The 20021-nt window shown below is 35.5% G+C and overlaps 3 protein-coding genes across 3 annotated transcripts; 2 read left to right on the top strand and 1 right to left on the bottom strand. All coding sequences in view use genetic code 12, as the record gives it.

Annotated features, from left to right (window-relative positions):
* Window positions 1-1187: 1187 nt before the first annotated feature.
* Window positions 1188-2936, top strand: CAALFM_C704240CA (uncharacterized protein; the record flags this gene model as incomplete). Its single annotated transcript, XM_710105.1, has 1 exon — window positions 1188-2936. One exon carries the CDS (start codon window positions 1188-1190, stop codon window positions 2934-2936), a length of 1749 nt encoding a protein of 582 aa, XP_715198.1.
* A 4884-nt stretch (window positions 2937-7820) lies between these two features.
* Window positions 7821-8753, bottom strand: NRG1 (Nrg1p; the record flags this gene model as incomplete). Its single annotated transcript, XM_710106.1, has 1 exon — window positions 7821-8753. One exon carries the CDS (start codon window positions 8751-8753, stop codon window positions 7821-7823), a length of 933 nt encoding a protein of 310 aa, XP_715199.1.
* Window positions 8754-18915: 10162 nt separating this feature from the next.
* On the top strand, window positions 18916-20013 carry CAALFM_C704210CA (uncharacterized protein; the record flags this gene model as incomplete). Its single annotated transcript, XM_710108.1, has 1 exon — window positions 18916-20013. The coding sequence occupies one exon, from the start codon at window positions 18916-18918 to the stop codon at window positions 20011-20013; it is 1098 nt and encodes a 365-aa protein (XP_715201.1).
* Between the last annotated feature and the right edge of the window lie 8 nt (window positions 20014-20021).

The raw sequence follows: 20021 nt of genomic DNA, 5'->3' as shown, positions 1-20021 counted from the left end.
GGGGATAAGACAAAGACAGTTTTGATTGACTCATAAACGTCAATGACCATCAGTCGGTGGCTCACTAGCTTATCCGATAGCCCCGCTAAAGACAATACATAAAGAATCACCTACTATGCAGTCCTCAGTGCTGCCACACACTCAGGCAACATTACCAAGAATACAGGCTTATCACGTCAAGTGCGACATCTAGACAATTACTCAACATCTTACAAATGATGCACAATGACTGCAAGTAATTATCTGCGACATTTTAGGGTAACAGAAACTTAGAGAAAGTGTAATAAGAATTTGTGGACACACATCCGTTCTATTTTGAACACAATCTACTTTGTTTAAGGTTTAATTAGAGAAATGAAAGTACTATATACTTGAGAGCATTTAAGGTGAATATTATCACTGGTAAAAGGAGTTAAATGTGCAACCATTCATGAATAATGGTTCAACTTGAGTCAGAGGAATTGAATACTAATGGAAATCCCATAAAAATTACTATACTATAAATTATCTTAAATTAACTGCTGAACGTATGCACTGAGATTAGCTACGTCGTGACAAGCGCTACGATCCTATCACCAAAATAATCGAAATAACATCACTTCAACTTCCATTTTCCTTATCTGTCGCTCTATGAGCTGCTTCGACCTTTAGTTGATTTGATTTCTCTATGTTAACTATATTTTCGTCCCATTAATTAAGCCCATCTAAAATATATTTCACTTCTGTCCACATGTAGTACTTCTCTCAAGAAATAGATTAGATGTGTAAACATTATTTGCATTCTGTGTACTTAGATTATTATGTCGTAAATAACATGGTAACTTAACCTGTCACATTCGGTCTATCTGAGCAACATCACTTAAATTGAGCTAACTATGTGACAGGTGTATAACTTTTCCAGTTAATGGTACTTAGCGCTAACTTTTTTGCACCAAAAATTTGCAAAACATAGCTAAAATTATTGCACTTAAAAATATTACCCCTACAATACAAGCATAACCACTACTCTATTAGTCCTATAACCAGGCCACTGCATTCTGCGTATTGCTGTTGCACCCACTTTTGTTGGCGATTTGTCGTGTGCACGTGCCGTAAGCCGTTTTGTTGGGCAAACAATATGGTGCGATTCAAAATTATGAAAAAAAAACACCTGTACTTGCATACTCCTACGTTTAACCACTGACAACATGAATTTGATTGACTTGCCTGTACCTATTAAGAAGTCGATAATCAAATATCTACCGCAACAAGCACTCATCAACCTATCATTGGCAAATTTTGAATTCTATCAGCCATGTTTACAGCAATTGTATAAGAATATCACCATCCAATACAACCCACCACTCAGGCCCAACGAAAAAGACCGTGAAAAAGACTTCCAAGACTCTACAAGAACAGTTATATACGGGTTCAGCAATCCAGATGGCAAGGTGGTGAGCAAGGAATTGAACTTGAAAATGATTTATGCGAGGTTGGTTGTGTTACGACAATCGATGACTATCAATCGGGAATTGATCGGGTACATCAAACAGATACACGTATTAGGTGAATTATCTGATTTTAGCGACTCAATTATTGAAGAGTTACAGAATTTGGCGGATTTACTTGCTGATTTGGATACTTTTTATATTGGCGATTACAAAATCAGACAACTCATTGATTTGACACGGTTGAAACTTAGATCTGTCGTTGTTGACGAGCTCCCCATTGAAGCCACCCCCAAAATCGAAGAGTTACTTATTGGAGAAAATACACACTTACCAAACCTTCACAAGTTCAACCTCACCTCGTTGATTTTGCCCAACAACACCCAAAAGTATTGGTCATGGATAATGGAAAATGTGTTCACCCTCAAAAACCATGTTTTGCAATTGACGAAATTCAAATTTGTCTTTAGCTTAGATATGGCGTTGAATGCCAAGTTGGTGCGATTGATAGACTGGGAGAAAATTACCCAATTAGAATTGATACTCGCCTATACCCCACGGAACGATGACGATTACGTGATTGATTGTTTTAACTTAATCCCCCCAACACCTAATCTCAAGAAACTTTCTATAGTGCAAGGCGACACCTACCCAACTCATCGAGAGAATGAACTTTTTGATTTGAATGTTTTCAATTTCCTTACAAATTTATTGACTATATGTGATTTAAAGTACTTATCCATCAAACACAGTATCCCCAACATTGGCAACTTAGAGGATGGGAGCGAAGGCAACTACTACCGTCGTTGGGAGATGTTTATGCTGACCTTGCCGAAAATTATAAACTCCCACAACATAGTGCTTATTCTCCCCAACTTGTTTCAATCGTTTGCTGGCTATGAACAATATATGAACACAGTGTTATTCAATGGGTGCAAATGCAAACACTGCCAAATATACCTTGGAGATTTGGACGAGTTTATGATGTACCACAAGTACTATGACGCATCCACCAATGCAAAACGATACAAAGACATGAATGCTCTGCATTTATTAAGTGAGGTCGGACAACAGTTGAATTATCGAATGGTACAGGACGAGTTATTGACACAATTAAACCATTTATCGTTTCCCTTGGTAAACACCCTTTGGGATTTTCATACAAATACCAACAACAAACCATTTAAATGCTATGACATACAAACTGTTGATCAGGGAGAGTACGATGAAGTGGACTATGAGCCTACTTCACCAGCAGTTTGTCGTTTCAACAAAGTGACGTATCAAGGGGTTCCCAAAAGTATTGGCCACTACGTAAATCAAACGATTGAGAAAATTGTCAACTTGAACCGTGGTAATGCTGAGAGTGTGGATATCAATATTGCGCTTAAAGACGGTGGTGACCTAGACTTTAAATTGAACATGAAAAAGTTGATTATCAATGGGTTTAATTACATTATAGATAAAGAAACCAACGGGACCCATTTCTACCAGAACGTTTATGATTAATAGGGGGGGGGGGGGGKKGGGGGTTGTTTTAAAAAATTGGGTGATACATAATTGAAGTTTTACCCCCAATCGTATGTGTTGCTCTATTGGAAGGTATCTATCCTGATTAGAAGGAGGTGCTAGTAATTAGATTCTAATACAATGAAATAGATAAACTAATAAATAGGCTATGAGGAAATGGTGTATTGTTTAAGAAAAGGAATTCTAGGAATAAATTTGTACAAAATAGGAAAGACATGGAAACAAAGTATTGTTCTAAATAACAATGGTGTATTGTTTGTTTGTGTTATTCCTTGCTAGTTGCGGATTATAGGATATACAAGTTTTGGACTAGCTTTGGCCACCACTTAATTTCTGGCAAAACTTGATAAACGTTTGAAAAAGATCCGCAATATTGGTACAGCTTACCCAAACATTGTCTTAGATCTTGCAAAATTAAACATATTTTAAGGCGGGCAGTATGGTTAACAAGGGTATTTTTTTTTCTGTACTCCGAGATTTACGAAAACTGTTGAGATTTTTGAATCTTGAAGAATAAGCACAGTATGCAATAATATTATACTTTGATTGACTTGACAACATAATTTCGACCAAGAATTGTAAAAGCTGGGACATAATTGTTTTGCTTTTGTTCACCAAGTTGCGGATGGTAGGAGTGAAAATCCGGTATCTTCTTTCTTTGTTAGTGGTTTTGTATTATGAAACAATATTCAGTAACGTAAGCGGAATATCAAAGCGAATTCAATGAGTTTGTGCAACTAAATTTAGAGTTGCTTTTAGTTTACTAAACAAATTTTATCCTTGCTAATCAATACTATCTATTATGCACGATCTAGCAACCTTAAAACAACCAATGGAAAAATAAAAAAAATTCCCTCATCAATCTGGCATGTTCGAATTGAAAAAAAAAAAAGAAAACAATAGAAATACAATACAATAGAGCATAGAACTGGCCAGAATGTGAGACAATAAGTCAGAACAAGTGATTGCCAGTATAGGTAGGGAGAAGCAACAAAGAGAGTTTACACAGCTGAAAACAATCATATCGACGGTTATTGCAACTTGGTTGCTATTTCAACTATTCGTAATGGTCCCATTTTTAGCCAACACAATTTCAGAGAAGACGCGAAAAAGGACTTGGAAACTTCATAGTTTAGAGCCACAAACTATAAGAAATAATAGTACGATCTAAATTGGTTCCCTAGGATAATGCCCAACAAAGAAATCCCCCAAATAATTGTAAATTGTTCAACCTTAGTAACTCTATCTAGCATTGCGGAGTTCCTTGAAAATGAATTGGTTTGGTGTTCCTACCTGTTCAGTACTTAATCACTAACTAGACAAATTCTTTGGCGAAAGCTCAACTTTTGTGAAGGTCTTTCTCTACTATGAACATGACTCCCAGCAAGTCTAGGTTTGGCTGCACTATGAGTTTAATTTAGTTTTATCGGGCTAATACTACTTATTTCCGTTATCGGTGTGACCCCCGAAGAAAGGGTATTACGGGGCTCATAATTTTTTTTTTTTTGGCAAGTAGAGTGAGATTCAAAAAAGAAAAGTGAACCAGAGCAATAATTGCTATTAATTTTAGTTTTTTACTCACTAGCTATACTTGGCTCCCAAACTGATTTTGTAACCCTTTGAGCAAGGTTGTTGGTCAACTGCAAGATCAACTAAGCAAGATCACGCCTTATACGCAAGCCCTGCCAAAAAATAATTCACTCTTGAAACAAGGAATTAGCAGCTATTAGGTAGACTTTTTTTTGTACCTGTATTTCGTTACCAACACTAACCGAGGCACTACCCAAACTCATATAAACATGACTAAGAGAAAACAATAGAGAAGGGGTTTAGTTGATTTTCCAATACATTTTAGTGCTGAATTACATTTATCTATTTAGTTTAGTTCCATAATCTTTCTAATATTGTTGAACCATTAGCAAACTTTTTAGATTAAAAGCTCTTTTGTAACTGTTTTTTTTCTGTAGTTATCGCGTAACCTTTCCCCCTCAGAATTTCTAAACCCTCCCCCCCCTTTCTTCAAAACATTAAAGACTTTGAACTTTATCATCACCACAAAAACTTATTAAGCTCCAGCAAATTTCAGGTGACACCAAGGAAAACAACAATTAACATTCTTGGAGTTAAGAGTATATGCTGGTGCATGGATTAAATATGCCTGTTCTTAACCCCAGCGAAAAGAATATGTTATTTTTGAACAAAAAAATAGAATATCTCAAATAAATTTGTTCTCCCCTTTTGTCTATCTATCCCTTTAGCTTTTTGCCAAATTCCAACACAAAATGCTTTAGTCTGCAGAAATGATGACTAAAATATTCCTTTTCTTCAAAATTCATATTTTCAAAATTTAGCAAATGGTTGTACTAGATATCAGAATTTTATCTGGTGAGTTTACTCAACCATAGTAGTCTTTTTTTAGATCAAAAATTAGACTTATGAACCCTATATTGAATAAAGTTAGTGTTCCCCACAGCTATTCATAATAAAAAAGCTTAACAAAAAGTTGAGATTATCAGCGACGATCGATCATGTCGTTCCAGAGATTGTGTTATAGCGCCTCCTTATGAACAGGTAAACTATTAGTTGCATGTAGATCTATTGTGTTCAAATTTAAATTTTAAGAATTGTTAGCTCAAAACAAAGACGACCTGAAATTCCAAAAATCATAAAGTTTACCCCCAAAAAAGTAACGACAATAAAGGTGCACCAAGAAATAATGGTTGTAGTTTTTCCTTTATCTGTTTTAGATTGCTTTATTAGGGAGTATCACTAATTAGCAATTGTAGCCCTTGCTCGTTATTGTTGCTTGATTTTTTCTAAAAACATTTGCTTAGCATTATTGTTGTAAGACATATTTATCTATTGTTTCTCACCCTTTTAGACAAATGATTAGCGCCCCTTGACACGATCACAGCCTATTGTTTGGTGCACTATTTGAGCTTTAAAGTACTAACTTGTTTTCAGACTATCAATCTATGTGTTTGTTCAAAGCCAGGCACTCGAGTCATTAGTCAACAATAGGCTGTATGTTGCTATCCATGTAGTGCCTTGTCTACAGAAATTTGCTTTTTTAATTCACAAGCATGAGATTTTTTGTTTGTTTGGTATTTGACGTAAATGTAACATGATTACTTGAAATTCGATACGATCTTTTTCGTCGTCTATACAAAATTTATCAAGTGCTACTCTGTGATATTTTGCAAAACCAATCTCATTGTTCCTTGCATGAGAATGATTTCGTTGTCATCAAAGAAATATAAGCTTTCATTACCACAACAAATAGCACATGGTACTACCTTCCCAATTAAAGTATGATGTAACCGTCGTTGTCCCCTTATGTCAAATGCAAAGTGAACATTCAAACTTAAATGCGAGCAAGAGCAATTATAATATTACTTCTTCTAGCTTTACAAAATAATATTTTCATCATTTCTGAGTTTATTAGTAGAAACGTTAATATTATTTCAGAAAAGACTACAATAAATTATTGGGGTAATTCTTAGCGGTAGGTTCTCCTGCCCACGTTGCTTTGCACTGTAGGTTAAATTTATTTTCTTCAGGATATTCCTACCCCTCTAGGTTGTACTAACCATTGATAATTACTTGCAAATATTTTTTTCAAAAAAAGAAAACCCTTTACATAAATAAGCTTTATATAATTATACGTTGAAAAATGACCCTAATTAGTGTGCAGTTTTCAAATCTTAAATGTTTCTCTACCCAATGATTACAGAGATCATCAACACTTGTGAATGGACATCATATCTGTACGCTTTTCTAGGCTGCGAAATTATGTAACTTCTTGGTGTACAAAAAATTGCAACCCCTAAGAAAATCATAAGTTTATATCCAAGAAAAAAATGGTTTATAAGCGTATAATGAAAATAATAATATTATTAACCACGATGGCCAAAAGAAATCTAAAGTTGGCAATAATTCGCTAGTTGGGGGGAAGTTGCCAATAATAAATGAGCAGGCGTTTTGATATTTATAATAATAGGTCACCTGTTTTGAGTATTTCCTACAGGGACTTTTATTTTCATAAGGTGGATATGCTATCACTTGGTGAAACAACTTCAAATTCGTGTACTTTGCTTATGCCAGATACTTAGCACTGGGAAATTGTTACAACCCCATTTCTGGAAATGTAACGTCACCTGAAACCATCTTATGGTCCTGCCATTGGTGTTTCATCGTGTTACAATGCTAGGTTTTTTAAATGTCTACAAGTCAATATTATATTCAAGATAAACTTTTCAAAACATCTGATTTATTATGACATTATTCTTGTTGACATTTTTTTGGGGTAGACAAGAAATAATTGCAAATAATATAGAACACTTATGCCACGTGGGTGGATTTAATAGAATCCTTGTAAAATATTATCTCTAGAGAATTATAAGGGGAGGAGAGAAGATCTATGGCAATGCAAGAAAATGCAAGATCATCGTAAAAAAAGTATAAGAATGACTCCATAAGATAATATAAACCCACTTGTTTGAAGAGCGCTTACTACACGGGGTTGTCTTAATACAAAGGCGGCAGGGTTGCAGTACTTCTGTAGTTTCTAACCTTTGTATTCCTTAGGCCCTGGAATATAATACTTCCTGTAGTAAATGTCGGAGTTTAAATTGCTGACATTGCAAGAAAATAAAACCAATATAATATTTTTTATGTCACGAAAGAAATGGAACAACAATGTAGCACCAAAAGGGGTAGAGACTAGGCAGTACTATATTTGGAGGTAAAAGTATATTAGAAAAAGAACCTATACATGAACCAGTAACCATAACAAAAAAAAACTAAACCCAAGCAATTAACCATCCAAATTTAACCCGTTTTATAATACAATTTTGACCACATCTATACTAGGCTCTTGGTGTTGTATTTTGTTCCAACATGTGAAGCTTCTAAAGTCCTGTGTTGTTGTCTGTTGCGTTTGTTTTTCCCATTGGTATGAGTCTTGTAATGTTGATTACAATTATCTTGACGAGCAAAACGGGCTTCACATGTTGGCCATGGACATTGGTGTTTTCTCTCTCCAGTATGGATACGATTGTGTCTAGCTAAATGTCCTGAAGTAGTAAACGATCTCGAACACACTTTGCAGACGTGTTTTCTTCTTGGGTCTTTGCTTTGGGTGTTATTGTTTGACGACAAAGCAAGGGAGTTGGCCAGTAAATCACCAGTAGAGTTTGACCGTATTTTGGCATGATCAAAAGTAGTCGATGTAGGAGTAATTAGCCCTGGAGATGGTCTGATTATAATCGGTACTCCATTAGTGTTTTGGTACATGGGTTGTTGGTGACGTTGTTGATATGATGCTGGTGGAGGTACTTGGGAAGGATGGGGATAAGGAGGAGCAGCATACTGATAGTTGTAGTATTGTTGATGGTATGGCTGAGGTTGTTGTAGTGTTTGTTGGGGTTGCAAGTGAGGTGATTGTTGTGACAATGGAGTAGCTGCTGTTGCTGTTGTTGGCGAGCTCATTGGATATGGTGGTGGTGTTGGTAAACGATGTTGAGCTGGTGGTCCCATATAGTAGTTATAAGGAGATGTTGCTGTTGCTGCTGCTGCTTGGTTGGTATTTTTGGTTGATGGTTTGAATTCATTTGGCAATGGAATGGAAGTAAGAAGTTCGTTAAACGAAGGTAACGAAGTTGTTGATTTTGTTTTTCCACTGCCAGGTTTCGACAACGTGCAACCACCGTCAATTATAGAAGCTGTGGATGTACTACCAGCAGCACTAGCATTTAATAACTTATTTGTTATTGGATATGATTGTTGATAAAGCATAATGATTGTTTGATTCTTAATGAAACTAGCAGGGAAAAATTTTGAGATGAGAAACAGGATAACGATGTTTTATTGTTATTTATATAATACCTGTTTCAGATTCTGGAAGATACTTGAACAATGAGGTTCTCTTGTAAAGCAAATTGTAATAACAAATCCTAGTATATAATAACTGATAATAGGATTATTTTTGATATTTTTAATTCTCAGTTGTAAATAATAAGAAAGCTGATGATTTTTTTTTTCTCTCTCTATTTTTTTTTTGCAATTAAGTATAATATTGAAATAAAGAAAATTCACTTCAGTTAAATTATTTAGCAGCAAAAACAAAAATATAATATTGGAAAATAGTAACCTGGACGTTTATTACAACAGTTCTTAATGTGTAACGTCTGTGACAAACAAGATGAAAGCAAGGAGGGGTTAATTATAATGATGAATCCCTAGTTGGTATATGTAGATATAATAATAATAAGAAAAAGGAAAAGGAAATCGAAAAATCCAAAACGAACTCGCTCAAAAAGAAGAGGGAAATCTTCATGCCTTTATACCGTTTGGTTCATTGCTAGCTTGTTAGGTATATGTGTAAAAAAGGGAAAACTCAAGTATAGTGAGCACTACTTGAAATTCATTTAGATTACACAAATAACAACAAAATTAAAAAGAAATCACGATTTTTTTTTTATTTTTAGGCTTTCATTGTTAAAGTAAAAAACTACACAAAATCCCATGAAGGCATTTTTCCAAGCTCACAATTTGTGACTTCAAAAAATAAAACTAAAACTAAAATGCAACAAACAACAATCAAGGAAAATTCATAATTATACAAAAGTGCAACAAAAAAAAAAGTAATTAATACATTATACAGATATATGTAGGTAGGCTAATGCATGGCTATGTGCCAAATTTGAGTGCTAATTTTTATTTTGTATCTCTTGCAGAGATTATTTTTTTTCGCATGTTGTTAATTGCATTGAGATTATTTTAAACCAATCTACATAATTAACTATTCATGGAAGTTAAATGAGCTTGGTAATTTTGGAAATAACGGCAAAATGGTGTGTTCCCTCTAGTCTGTTACCAAATATAATGCTATAGTGGACTTTGGGCAAACTAAGCTTTCTATTAGTGGTACAATTTCTTAATTTTCAACAATGGTGGAGAATGATATTGCTAGGTCTTCCCTAAAGAAGTCATCCCGTTCTTCCATCGTTGCTGTACAGACATAACTCAATGAAACAACACCATACAATGTGACACCTTTCCGGAAGACAATCATGTATTGTTATACCCATTTCTTGGTTGTTTTTAATTGCAAGATCTTTTTACATTATCTTATTAGATGATTATTATACACCAATATGCTAATTATAAATGATTGTTCAAGTTATAATTCGTGTTGTTACATAGAAACGAGTTGTCTCAGAGGTGAGCTAGGTAGATTTGTTTTTTTTTTAAAGGATGCAGCTACTAGGTATACCACCAAGTGCATCTCATAGTTTACTCTTCTTGAATCTAAACAAACCTATAAAACCAGCAGCTAGAAAATGAAACGTTTGATTTTATTCATCAAACTCTGAATTGATGCGTTTGTATACAGGTATGCATGCTTTTGTGTAGCACAAAGCTACCCAAAATATCTCAAGCTGCAATATGTTATGATAAGACCTGTCTAAACGGGATTTGTGCAACATAATTGACTAAGAAACTCAACAAAGTCAATACTCACCACCAAACACGTTTGTGCAAATATCTTTCATTGAATTACAATTGAAGTGGAAAATCGTATGGTGCAGCATAATAAAAAATCTTCACTAGAAGCAGAGTGAACATCATCGAAGAAAAAGAGGCAGTTTTGGAGTACACCAAAAAAAAAATCCCGTTGCACCCTCTTTCAGGTTTCATTTTCCCTTAGACCACCTCAAGCCTTGGTTGAAAATTATAAACTCCAATTTTTTGGATAAAAAGAAAATAAACAATCGTACTATTCTCTCAAAGAAATACTTTTAATTGCTTATCCCCCTAAAAATACCAACAATACAGTGCATCAGATGTTAACTTGAACAACTTATCTTATATCTTCCGCTAAGAAAAGCCTGCATAGTATGCTATTGTGTACAATCATTTTGACAATATTCACACTACTTCCCTTTGTACGCACCTCGCACGACATGATACTTTTCGAGATAATAGTAAATACCTAAAGATCGTGGCGTATTGATTGTTTTCTTAAAAGTTTGTGAATATACGTATTTTCCTTAATGTAGAGTGTGCACTATTGACTACTTTAGAGAATAACATTCGGATTTGCTGGAGGAAGACTGATGTTTGTGTTGTCAAGAAATTCCTGTAACCATCAAGAAAAAAAATACAGACGTGGGGGCTATCAAATATTGTTGGGGGCAACAATGGTAGCAACCATCGGGGGATGCTAAGATGTTCAACAAAAAAACACTTATCTCTAAATACGGATGATGGCATGTTTTTTTATAGCCAAGCAATTGGGGTTTTGATCTAAAGTGTTTGTCCTAGATTGCGAGATAAACCAACAACAATAGAAAAAGTCCGAATTGGGTGTTTCGGATTTTGGTGCCCCAAAAAGATTGCACCAAAAAAACATTTTAGTCATGTGCGGCCTAAACCACTACGTAACAGTAAAACTAAATTCCCGCCCATCGAGCACGATTAAAGGCAGATCTCCTTCTTTTGTTGAAGCGTTGAATTGATGCCATCTGGTTAGTTGCTCAGCGGTTGTTTCGACTATTTTCTGGTCATGACCCCGCCTTGTTTTGAGTGGTCGTTGGTGTATAATTCCTTATCTGGGTTATGGTTAAATTAGTATACTCACAATGCAACTACACAATGTTGCAAGAATAATTGCTATCTGAAACCAAGTTTTTGCAGTTGATAAAAACTCAGATGATACCTTATTGTTTGGCTTTTTGGGGGTAAAAAAGAAAGATACGAAAATATATAGCCCAATTCGTATACTTTGTGTTTCCGATACCCATGGCTATAGACTCTTCTATTGTTTGAAAGTGCAAGCCAACAATTATAGCAATAACAAATGTTCTTGCTCTTGACAGATAACTGTAAAACAAAGAAAACAGTTCTTCTAGATGGATGGCGGAAGTATTTGTCCACCAGCAAGTATAAATACTTGAACATTTCTTTAAGAACTGGGTTGGTCGAGAATGTACCAATATATATTTTTCGGGGTATTGATTCCAAATTGAAAGTAATGCAAATACTAATTGCAAGATGCGTTAGTTGAGAATACCTATGCACGCAAAACCATGATATTGGGATTGACATTCTTCTTTATTATTAGGATAGAGTTTACAACTTCCAATCGAATGCCAAGTCAAAGTAATATTTAGGAAGAAAGGGATTTGCAAGTTCACCATTGATACGCACAATGCACCAGATAACATTTCCTGTATGCTCTTACACCTCTTGTCGAACAATAAAGACCGTCCAAATTTGGATAATGTCTTACAATGAAATACCGTGCTATTGTTTAAAGCTCGAAAAAAGTTCTGAATGGAAACTTCACCTGATTGTGAAACAAAGAAAAAAATAATTTTTAAATTGGGGGAGAAAACTCAATCGTCCCGAGAACAAACAAAAGCCAGTGACCGAAACAAATTTAGGAATTCCTATGGCTATTACTAAGCTAGGTTGTATTGCTTCTTGATGTTGCTGGATGTGCAATGCAAGATAGTGATCGTCGATCCATCTCAAAATCGTATAGTTTTTTTACGCTGTGGTTTTGTCACGAGTAAATACCACAAAGCCATATCGTTTACCCATGACAAAAAAAAAAATCGTACAATCCGGATAAACTTTGATACGACCAGAAAAGGTTAAACAAATATCCTGTTGCTAGAATTCAACTTTTGACAATGGGTACCTATAGTGTGGTAACTTTATGTAGCCATTAGAGGTATAATGGTGCCATGCTTAGAGGTAACAGCTGTTTGAAAGTAAGGCAATAATCAGTAATGCTTTACAGCACCTGTTTGGTGGTGAGTTGAGAACTATTCTGCATTGTAACCTAAAGGTACTTCTTTGTTGTAGCCTTGAAACAATCGGCTTTGGTATCTGTGGTTTTCCGGGCACTAATATATCACATCATTGCCAAACAAACCTTTTTTGAATAATGGCAGTGGTTGTTTTCTTTTGGGTATATTATTAAAATGTGCAGAAATTTTTTCGTAAGAAATTAATGTAAAAAGTTTTCAAAAAAAAATTCAATTCAACTATTAAATTTGAAAGAAGAGAAATCACCACTTATCACAAATTGTAGTAAACACAGTCATACTTTTGCAATCAATTGATTCATTCTAAGGTATCTATAATTCAATTTCCTGGAAGAAAACAAAAAGGGTTCAGAGGCAAAAAATTAACCACGCAAAGAAACCTTGTGTAACTATTGACAAAAGTTGTGGGATCCACTACCACATTGCAAGAATTGAAATTTATATGGGACGGACTTTCCCAAAAATGGGCTGATTTGGGCGTTCTCAACCATAAGTTTGAACACCGGCAAAACGCCTTTTTTTAATTTTTCCCAAAGCTAATGCTGTCCAGAAAATAACCTTTTTTCTGGCAACCAAGTACTGGTTAGGAGAATTCTATAAACAACAATATGCACAGTAGGGTTTTCTGCAAGGAATTTCTCTTTTTCCGGTGATTCCTTATAACCTACAACCAAGCTAGAGGCGGCACACACATCATATTGTTATCGTGTATAAGGTAAACTGCTTTGCAACAAATGTCAGAAGTTGTGTATATGCGAAACTCTTGATACAGGATTTTCAAGATGCAGCTTTCCTGAAATTCGTAATGGTGAGAACAATAACATATTTTGTGCCAAACCTCTCTCATAACCATCAACACTATTTTATAGAAATTAATAAAACAGTTATTACCCAATTTCATTTCTTAATTTTAAGTTTCTTTTTGTAGGAGAGCAAAAAGGGATAGTGATATCGGTCCCATACTATTGGTGGAATTATAAATTTAGAAAAACTAAAATGCTCAAGCGTAATTACGTATCCACTTATTAAGTTTAATTGCTACTAAAAATAAGCCATTTCTCTTACAGATCCAAAAGACTATCGAGTTGGTATTCAAGAAGATTGTAAAAACAACAGAGAGTACCACGTTCAGCAAAGAACCAGGACCTCCATCTAAGAATAAACTTTTTCGGAAAAACCAAAGTGGAGGATCCATCAGCTGTTTTTTAATTGAAAGCTGCCATCCTTTTGGTTTGGATACTATTTCGTTGTTTCTATTTTTTCCGATTTGAATCAAACTTGGTTCTTTCCAGTCAATAGAAATAGAAAGTTTTTTCAAAATTGTTTAATTTGTGTTGGCTGTGTCTGAGTATTAGAAAAACTATATTTAGCAAACTGCAATGTATACTTTTTTGGAGCAGCATATTCACAGTTGGAAGTTTCAGGTCTCTCTTTATTTTTACCTATTCTGGCCTAGTAATGGAAGCATTGAGACAATTTCACTGGTTATGATATTTTTTTGATGCTGTGGTGGAGGAAAGCATAGAAATAAGCTCATAACTCTTCCAAACAATTCCACATTATAATTGAGAAAATCATAACCAGTTCTGTAGACTCGGGAGTAAAAAAAATACTGGTGACATCAACTATAAATTGTTAAACTTGGCAAAATGGAAAAACATCACTGGTGTTGTATAAACTTCCTGAAACAGTGCCGCCTAGAAATTCTTCCGCCAGCGTGCAAGATCTCACGCCCCCCAACCTTAACCAGTACGCGTCTACAAAAAGGTCAGTTTCAATGAACAAAGCCATTACCTGTTGTTAAGATAGTGTTATACCTAAATTACTGCTTATACCACTCTTGGTTAACACACTACCATTATGACGGTGTACTAGCACCGCCACCTGAGTATACTATAAATACGGGTGCTCGCCATCTCTGCTTACGTAGTTCTGTACTTTTACTCTTCATACGACTATCCTCCTTTATCCCCAATATACACACTAAAAGGACTAATACTCACACCCAGGGTTATAACAGATAGTAAAAAAAATAGTTTAATTAGGGATTTCAGTTTGCAAAAAGGGACAGGTGATATACTGAAATTCATTTTGCTTAGTGTTTCCGTAAATGCATGTTATTTTTCTGGAAGGGATTGGAAAGAATCATCAGTGAAATTGCTATAGCAAAACAAGTCGGAAATATATTTCCCTCGTGATATTGGAATTTTTGGGCGGCCAATATTTAGAATATTGGGGTTATGATACTTTCACTGAATAAGGCGGACATAGTTTTTTTTTTTTAATTCGCAGTATTAACAGTATTTCCAGCTCGACGTAAACTTTATTCTCAACTGTATTGGTCTTGTCTTTAGCCAATTATATTAGACAAGCTTTTGTTTGGGGAAGAAGTTTAACCTAATTTTCAACATGAATTTAACAAAGGACTTAGTTTTAAAAAAGAACGTTTACTTAACAAATAGCTAAAAAAGGACACACAATGTGCTCGGGGAGAAAGGGATGGAACATTATTAGTTTTGCTCTCTTTGTTTCTGGTTGTAGCAATCATACCAAGATGTTATAGATAAAAGGGTGTAACAATAAACGAGCTCATATTCCGCACACCACCTTCTTTTGTTCTAACCCTGTTGTCTTCGCAATCTGTATAAAGCAAACTCTAGCTGGGCTCTCAACCTATGCAATAGACTTATTAAGGTTTGAATTATTTTTCTTTTCTTCTACTTCTCTCACATAACACAGTGCAATAGTAAAAAAATATTATGTTTTCAAATTTCCCTTTTGGACAATATTTTCTTCAGATTAAAGAGGGCTAATAAAACATAACTATAGATTGCTTTTAGTTTGGTTTCTTGAGACAGTTGGCTTTGTGTTGACTTGCTTGAGTATGTAGAGATGCCTACTGGTAGTCTTGATGGGAAACATTTAGGTCAAAGCAAATAGCCATGAAAATGGGCTGTTTGTTTTGTGTAGCTTATTAGTCATTCATGCGTCACTGAACATACCTCGAGGACTGATGCTAGCCAGGGTTTACAAACCCTGGGTCTCTTTTAGTTTCCAACTAAACTATTGCTTTTTTCCAGTATTTGGTTGTGTGCATCATTCTTTTAGTTGCTGGTACAGTATAATTTCATCTCTGGAGACTGCTTAATATTGGGAATTTCATTTCTGAAAATCAACAGAATAAACTATTGTTACATTCTCTTGATACAATTTAGGTTTAGCCATTTCATGTCATTAGCATCAGAAATAAAAGTCTTCTATTCTCAAAGCCATCAAGATTTAGAATTTCATAAAAAGCCACTCACCCGATCTTCCGCGACAATTTATGTTTTTTTTTTTTTCTCGGTATGGTTGGGATACTAATGCCGAGAAGCAAAACTCCAATAACAATTCATTCTATGGAAATAGCATAAAATCATACAAGATTCTACTTTTCCTTTAGGCAAGTTCGCCTTTAGAGAAGATTCCATTTATCAGAGGTTGAAACTAAAAGAGGCGAAGAGCTACTTTATTGTCACCGAGCATGCTTGGAAAATTATTTTTTCTCTCCGACTTGTTTCCGAAACACCACAAAAACCAAAATGCGGAAATACATTTATTTGCGCTTTCGAATTTATTTTCACCTACAACCAGAAATCTACTACACACCAATGCAAGTTGTCACCTCATATTCTTATAGACCAAAATACATGACAACCAATCTTCTGGACCAGATTCCTATCGGTGAAAACATAATTTTAGATGCGTGACAGATTAAATAGTAAATGCTTGTCTGTTAGACGTATCTGCACTTTTTTTTGGGAAAGTGTGTACTCAAATGGCCGTCCAAGAACTTTGAATACTGGTCAATATCAAATCAGCTGATTTGTATCTCGCTCCTCTTTTGTAGTTTGAAAAGTGTCTCCTAACAAGGCTTTGTTAAGCTATCGTTGTCTAGATGTTTGTTCAAAAAATCTTGCACATGAGTTCCACTCGTTACGCAATTCGAATTTTGCTCAATAAGAGCACTTGCTTGAGGTAAGATGAAATTCTGTCTCCTCTAAACTTGTCAAATGGAATTTTGAAAAGGCAGCAAAAACGACAAAGTGAAATTATGTTCAACATGGGGCGTAGATATACATTACCGTTGTATATTCAACATCTACGCCAGACAAATTTGACTCTGGACAAGTCGACAAAGAATAGACGGTAGCCAAATACTGTTACTACTCAAGTGCACTTCCGAGAACTAAACACTCTAAGATACCCCTCATTTTGATAGTGTAGTCGTGTAGCGATCTACAATTTCATCTCGAGATGAAATTTGCTTCTTTACGTGTAAATTTCTACATGTAGTGACTACTGTAGAATAACTTGATGCTGTTAATCGTTCATACATAATCTGAAAATAGCCATAAAAGGAAAGTGGGGTATTCAACGGTAAAAAAAATATCGTACTATTTCCAAGAAATGAATCTAATATTATTTCACATAACGATCGAATCTGTAACAGATTGATATGATGTGTTGATCATGCTATATATTAGGTAGTCTCAATTTTCTGGCCGGAAAAAAAGGGAAAAGTAATCTGCCGAGGTAAACGATTACATAAGCGTTGAACGACGTCACCTATGTTTGTGTCATCAGCAATCCTATCGTGATCGGCACTAGAAATCAACTGTCACAAAAACACTTAAACACATTTTTTTACCAAGGACAGGCTATAGAACACTAAACTCTACTACACCTTTTGGTCAGCAAAAACTTTTGTAGAGTGAGGGATTAAACTGGAAAAGGAACGTAGAACTCATACCCTGAACGAGACACTGCAAAAAATCAACTTGGTCATCGCCAAAATAATACTCGCCTATTCTTTACTGATGCCAATAATAATATTTTAATATGACGTTTTGAAATATTTTTTATTCTTCAAAATAGATAAAGCAAGTATTCAGTTGACTGTCACCTATTTGACAAGAATCTCTTGCGCAAACGCACTAAGTACCACATGGGATGTATAACTTTTTGGTACTTTTCAGTAGCACAATGGTATCCAACACTGCCATCTTGGCAACTTTAACGGCATTAGTGCCATGTATTATTCAGCACACCTATCGATATCACCTTACGTGATTATCTCTAAAGGCTTTGAGGACAACCCCTCTCGAGGTATGTGTTGTAGTTCTAGATGTATAATTTTTTCAGTTTGACTTTTGTGATGCTAACAGGTAAAATCAGTCTTAAATCCTATTATGTAGATTACAATAGGTTTGTATAATGGATTGTACAACTGATCCCTTTCCTGCCCGTTTAAACTGGCAGGGTTACTCGTCCCCATTTTCTAACTACTGGCACAATATCAAATATACCTAAGTTTCTTTTTCCTCTCAATCATCATTTGATGGATTCAACAGTTTACAAAAATTTTCATCTTTTACCAAGACTTGCGTGTCAACTTGCAGTAAAATCTTTCTTAGCAGGATATTATTTTATCTCATCTAATTATTATACATATGCATAAAAATAGTAGTGCACAAAGGCCAACTAGCACAAGCCACTTTTATAGTCTTATCTGCATTTCCTGAAAACAATTTCATTCTGCAAAGGGATTTTTAAGGGATCGTCAAAACATTCCCTTGTTGTTTCTGTACCCTTTGAATTATTTTTGTGCATAAATTGATGTCACTAAACAACCCTTGCAAATCTTCAATCAACAATCAAAAATCAAATGTAGGATTAAATTAAAGGCATGTTTTACCGGAAAACATAAACATAAAACTTCAATCACACAAACTAAATGTTTGCTACATTAAATGAGTTCATTTCAAGTTTTATCCCTTCTGTCAAGTTTTCGGGGTCTAAAAATGTACGCCACTACAAAATACCAGGTCAACAGGGAATCCCCCTTTTAAAATTTTTCACCAATTCTATAATTTCTACAAATGGATGTACAACCTTAGCACTCTTTCTCCAAACCAGAATAGTTGAAGTAGTCGCTTTGGGACCTACAGATCGACGGTTGCTTGGGTAGATCAATCACGTGAAATAGCGTACCACTCACCAACTACAGGAACAGAAAAATACTTCAAAAAAATGTTCAACCCCAAACTCAACACTTCTTCCTAAACAAATCCTTAATCATGTTGGGCAGAATAGCTAAACGGTCGATCTCCATTACTACCAACACACCACTCAAACTCCCCTTCATCCCATTAGTCAGTGAAACAGGGTTTCCTGGGGCAATTGGAAACACACCATTATTGAAGTTACCAAGGATTTCCGAATCAATAAATCGTAACATCTATGCCAAAGCAGAATTTATGAATCCTGGTGGATCAATTAAAGACCGTGCTGCTTTGTACATTATCAAAGATGCTGAGGAAAAAGGGTTGATCAAACCAGGGGGTACAATTGTTGAAGGAACTGCTGGGAATACGGGTATTGGATTAGCTCACGTCTGTCGAGCTCGTGGATACAAATGCATCATTTACATGCCAAACACTCAATCGCAAAACAAAATTGAAACATTGAGATTGTTGGGTGCAGAAGTCCACCCGGTGCCAGCTGTTGCATTTACCGATCCAGAAAACTATAACCACCAGGCTAAAAGACACGCAGAAAGATTAGACAATGCCGTATGGACTAATCAGTTTGACAACGTGGCCAATAGACAAGCCCATATAGAAACTACAGGACCAGAAATCTGGGCACAGTTAGACGGTAAGGTTGATGCATTCACCTGCTCAACCGGAACTGGTGGAACATTTGCTGGTACAACGAGATACTTGAAGGACATTTCCAATGGCAAAGTAAAAGCAGTGTTGGCTGATCCTCCAGGTTCAGTATTATACTCGTATATCAAGTCTGGCGGTAAAGAAATGATTAGAGGCGGATCATCATTCACAGAAGGGATTGGTCAAGGTAGAGTTACCGATAACTTGCAACCAGACTTGGAGTTGGTTGACGATGCAGTCAAGATCCCCGACGAAGATTCAATCGCCATGGTCTACCGTTTGTTAGACGAAGAAGGATTGTATCTCGGTGGTACTGGAGCATTAAATGTAGCTGCTGCAGTAGAAGTGGCTAAACTGTTGCCTGAAGGCAGTAATGTCGTTACTGTATTAGCTGACCTGGCCCATAAATACGCCGATAGGATCTTCTCCAAAAAATGGTTAGCAGAAAAAGGATTATACGATGCTATTCCACCACACTTGCAAAAGTACGCTGTATTAGATTAGGTTGCATT

Source organism: Candida albicans, chromosome 7 (genome assembly GCF_000182965.3).
Source record: "Candida albicans SC5314 chromosome 7, complete sequence".
NCBI classification, from domain to species: domain Eukaryota; kingdom Fungi; phylum Ascomycota; class Pichiomycetes; order Serinales; family Debaryomycetaceae; genus Candida; species Candida albicans.
The sequence above is the reverse complement of the archived record's forward strand: the minus strand, read 5'-3'. Positions and strand labels throughout refer to the sequence as shown.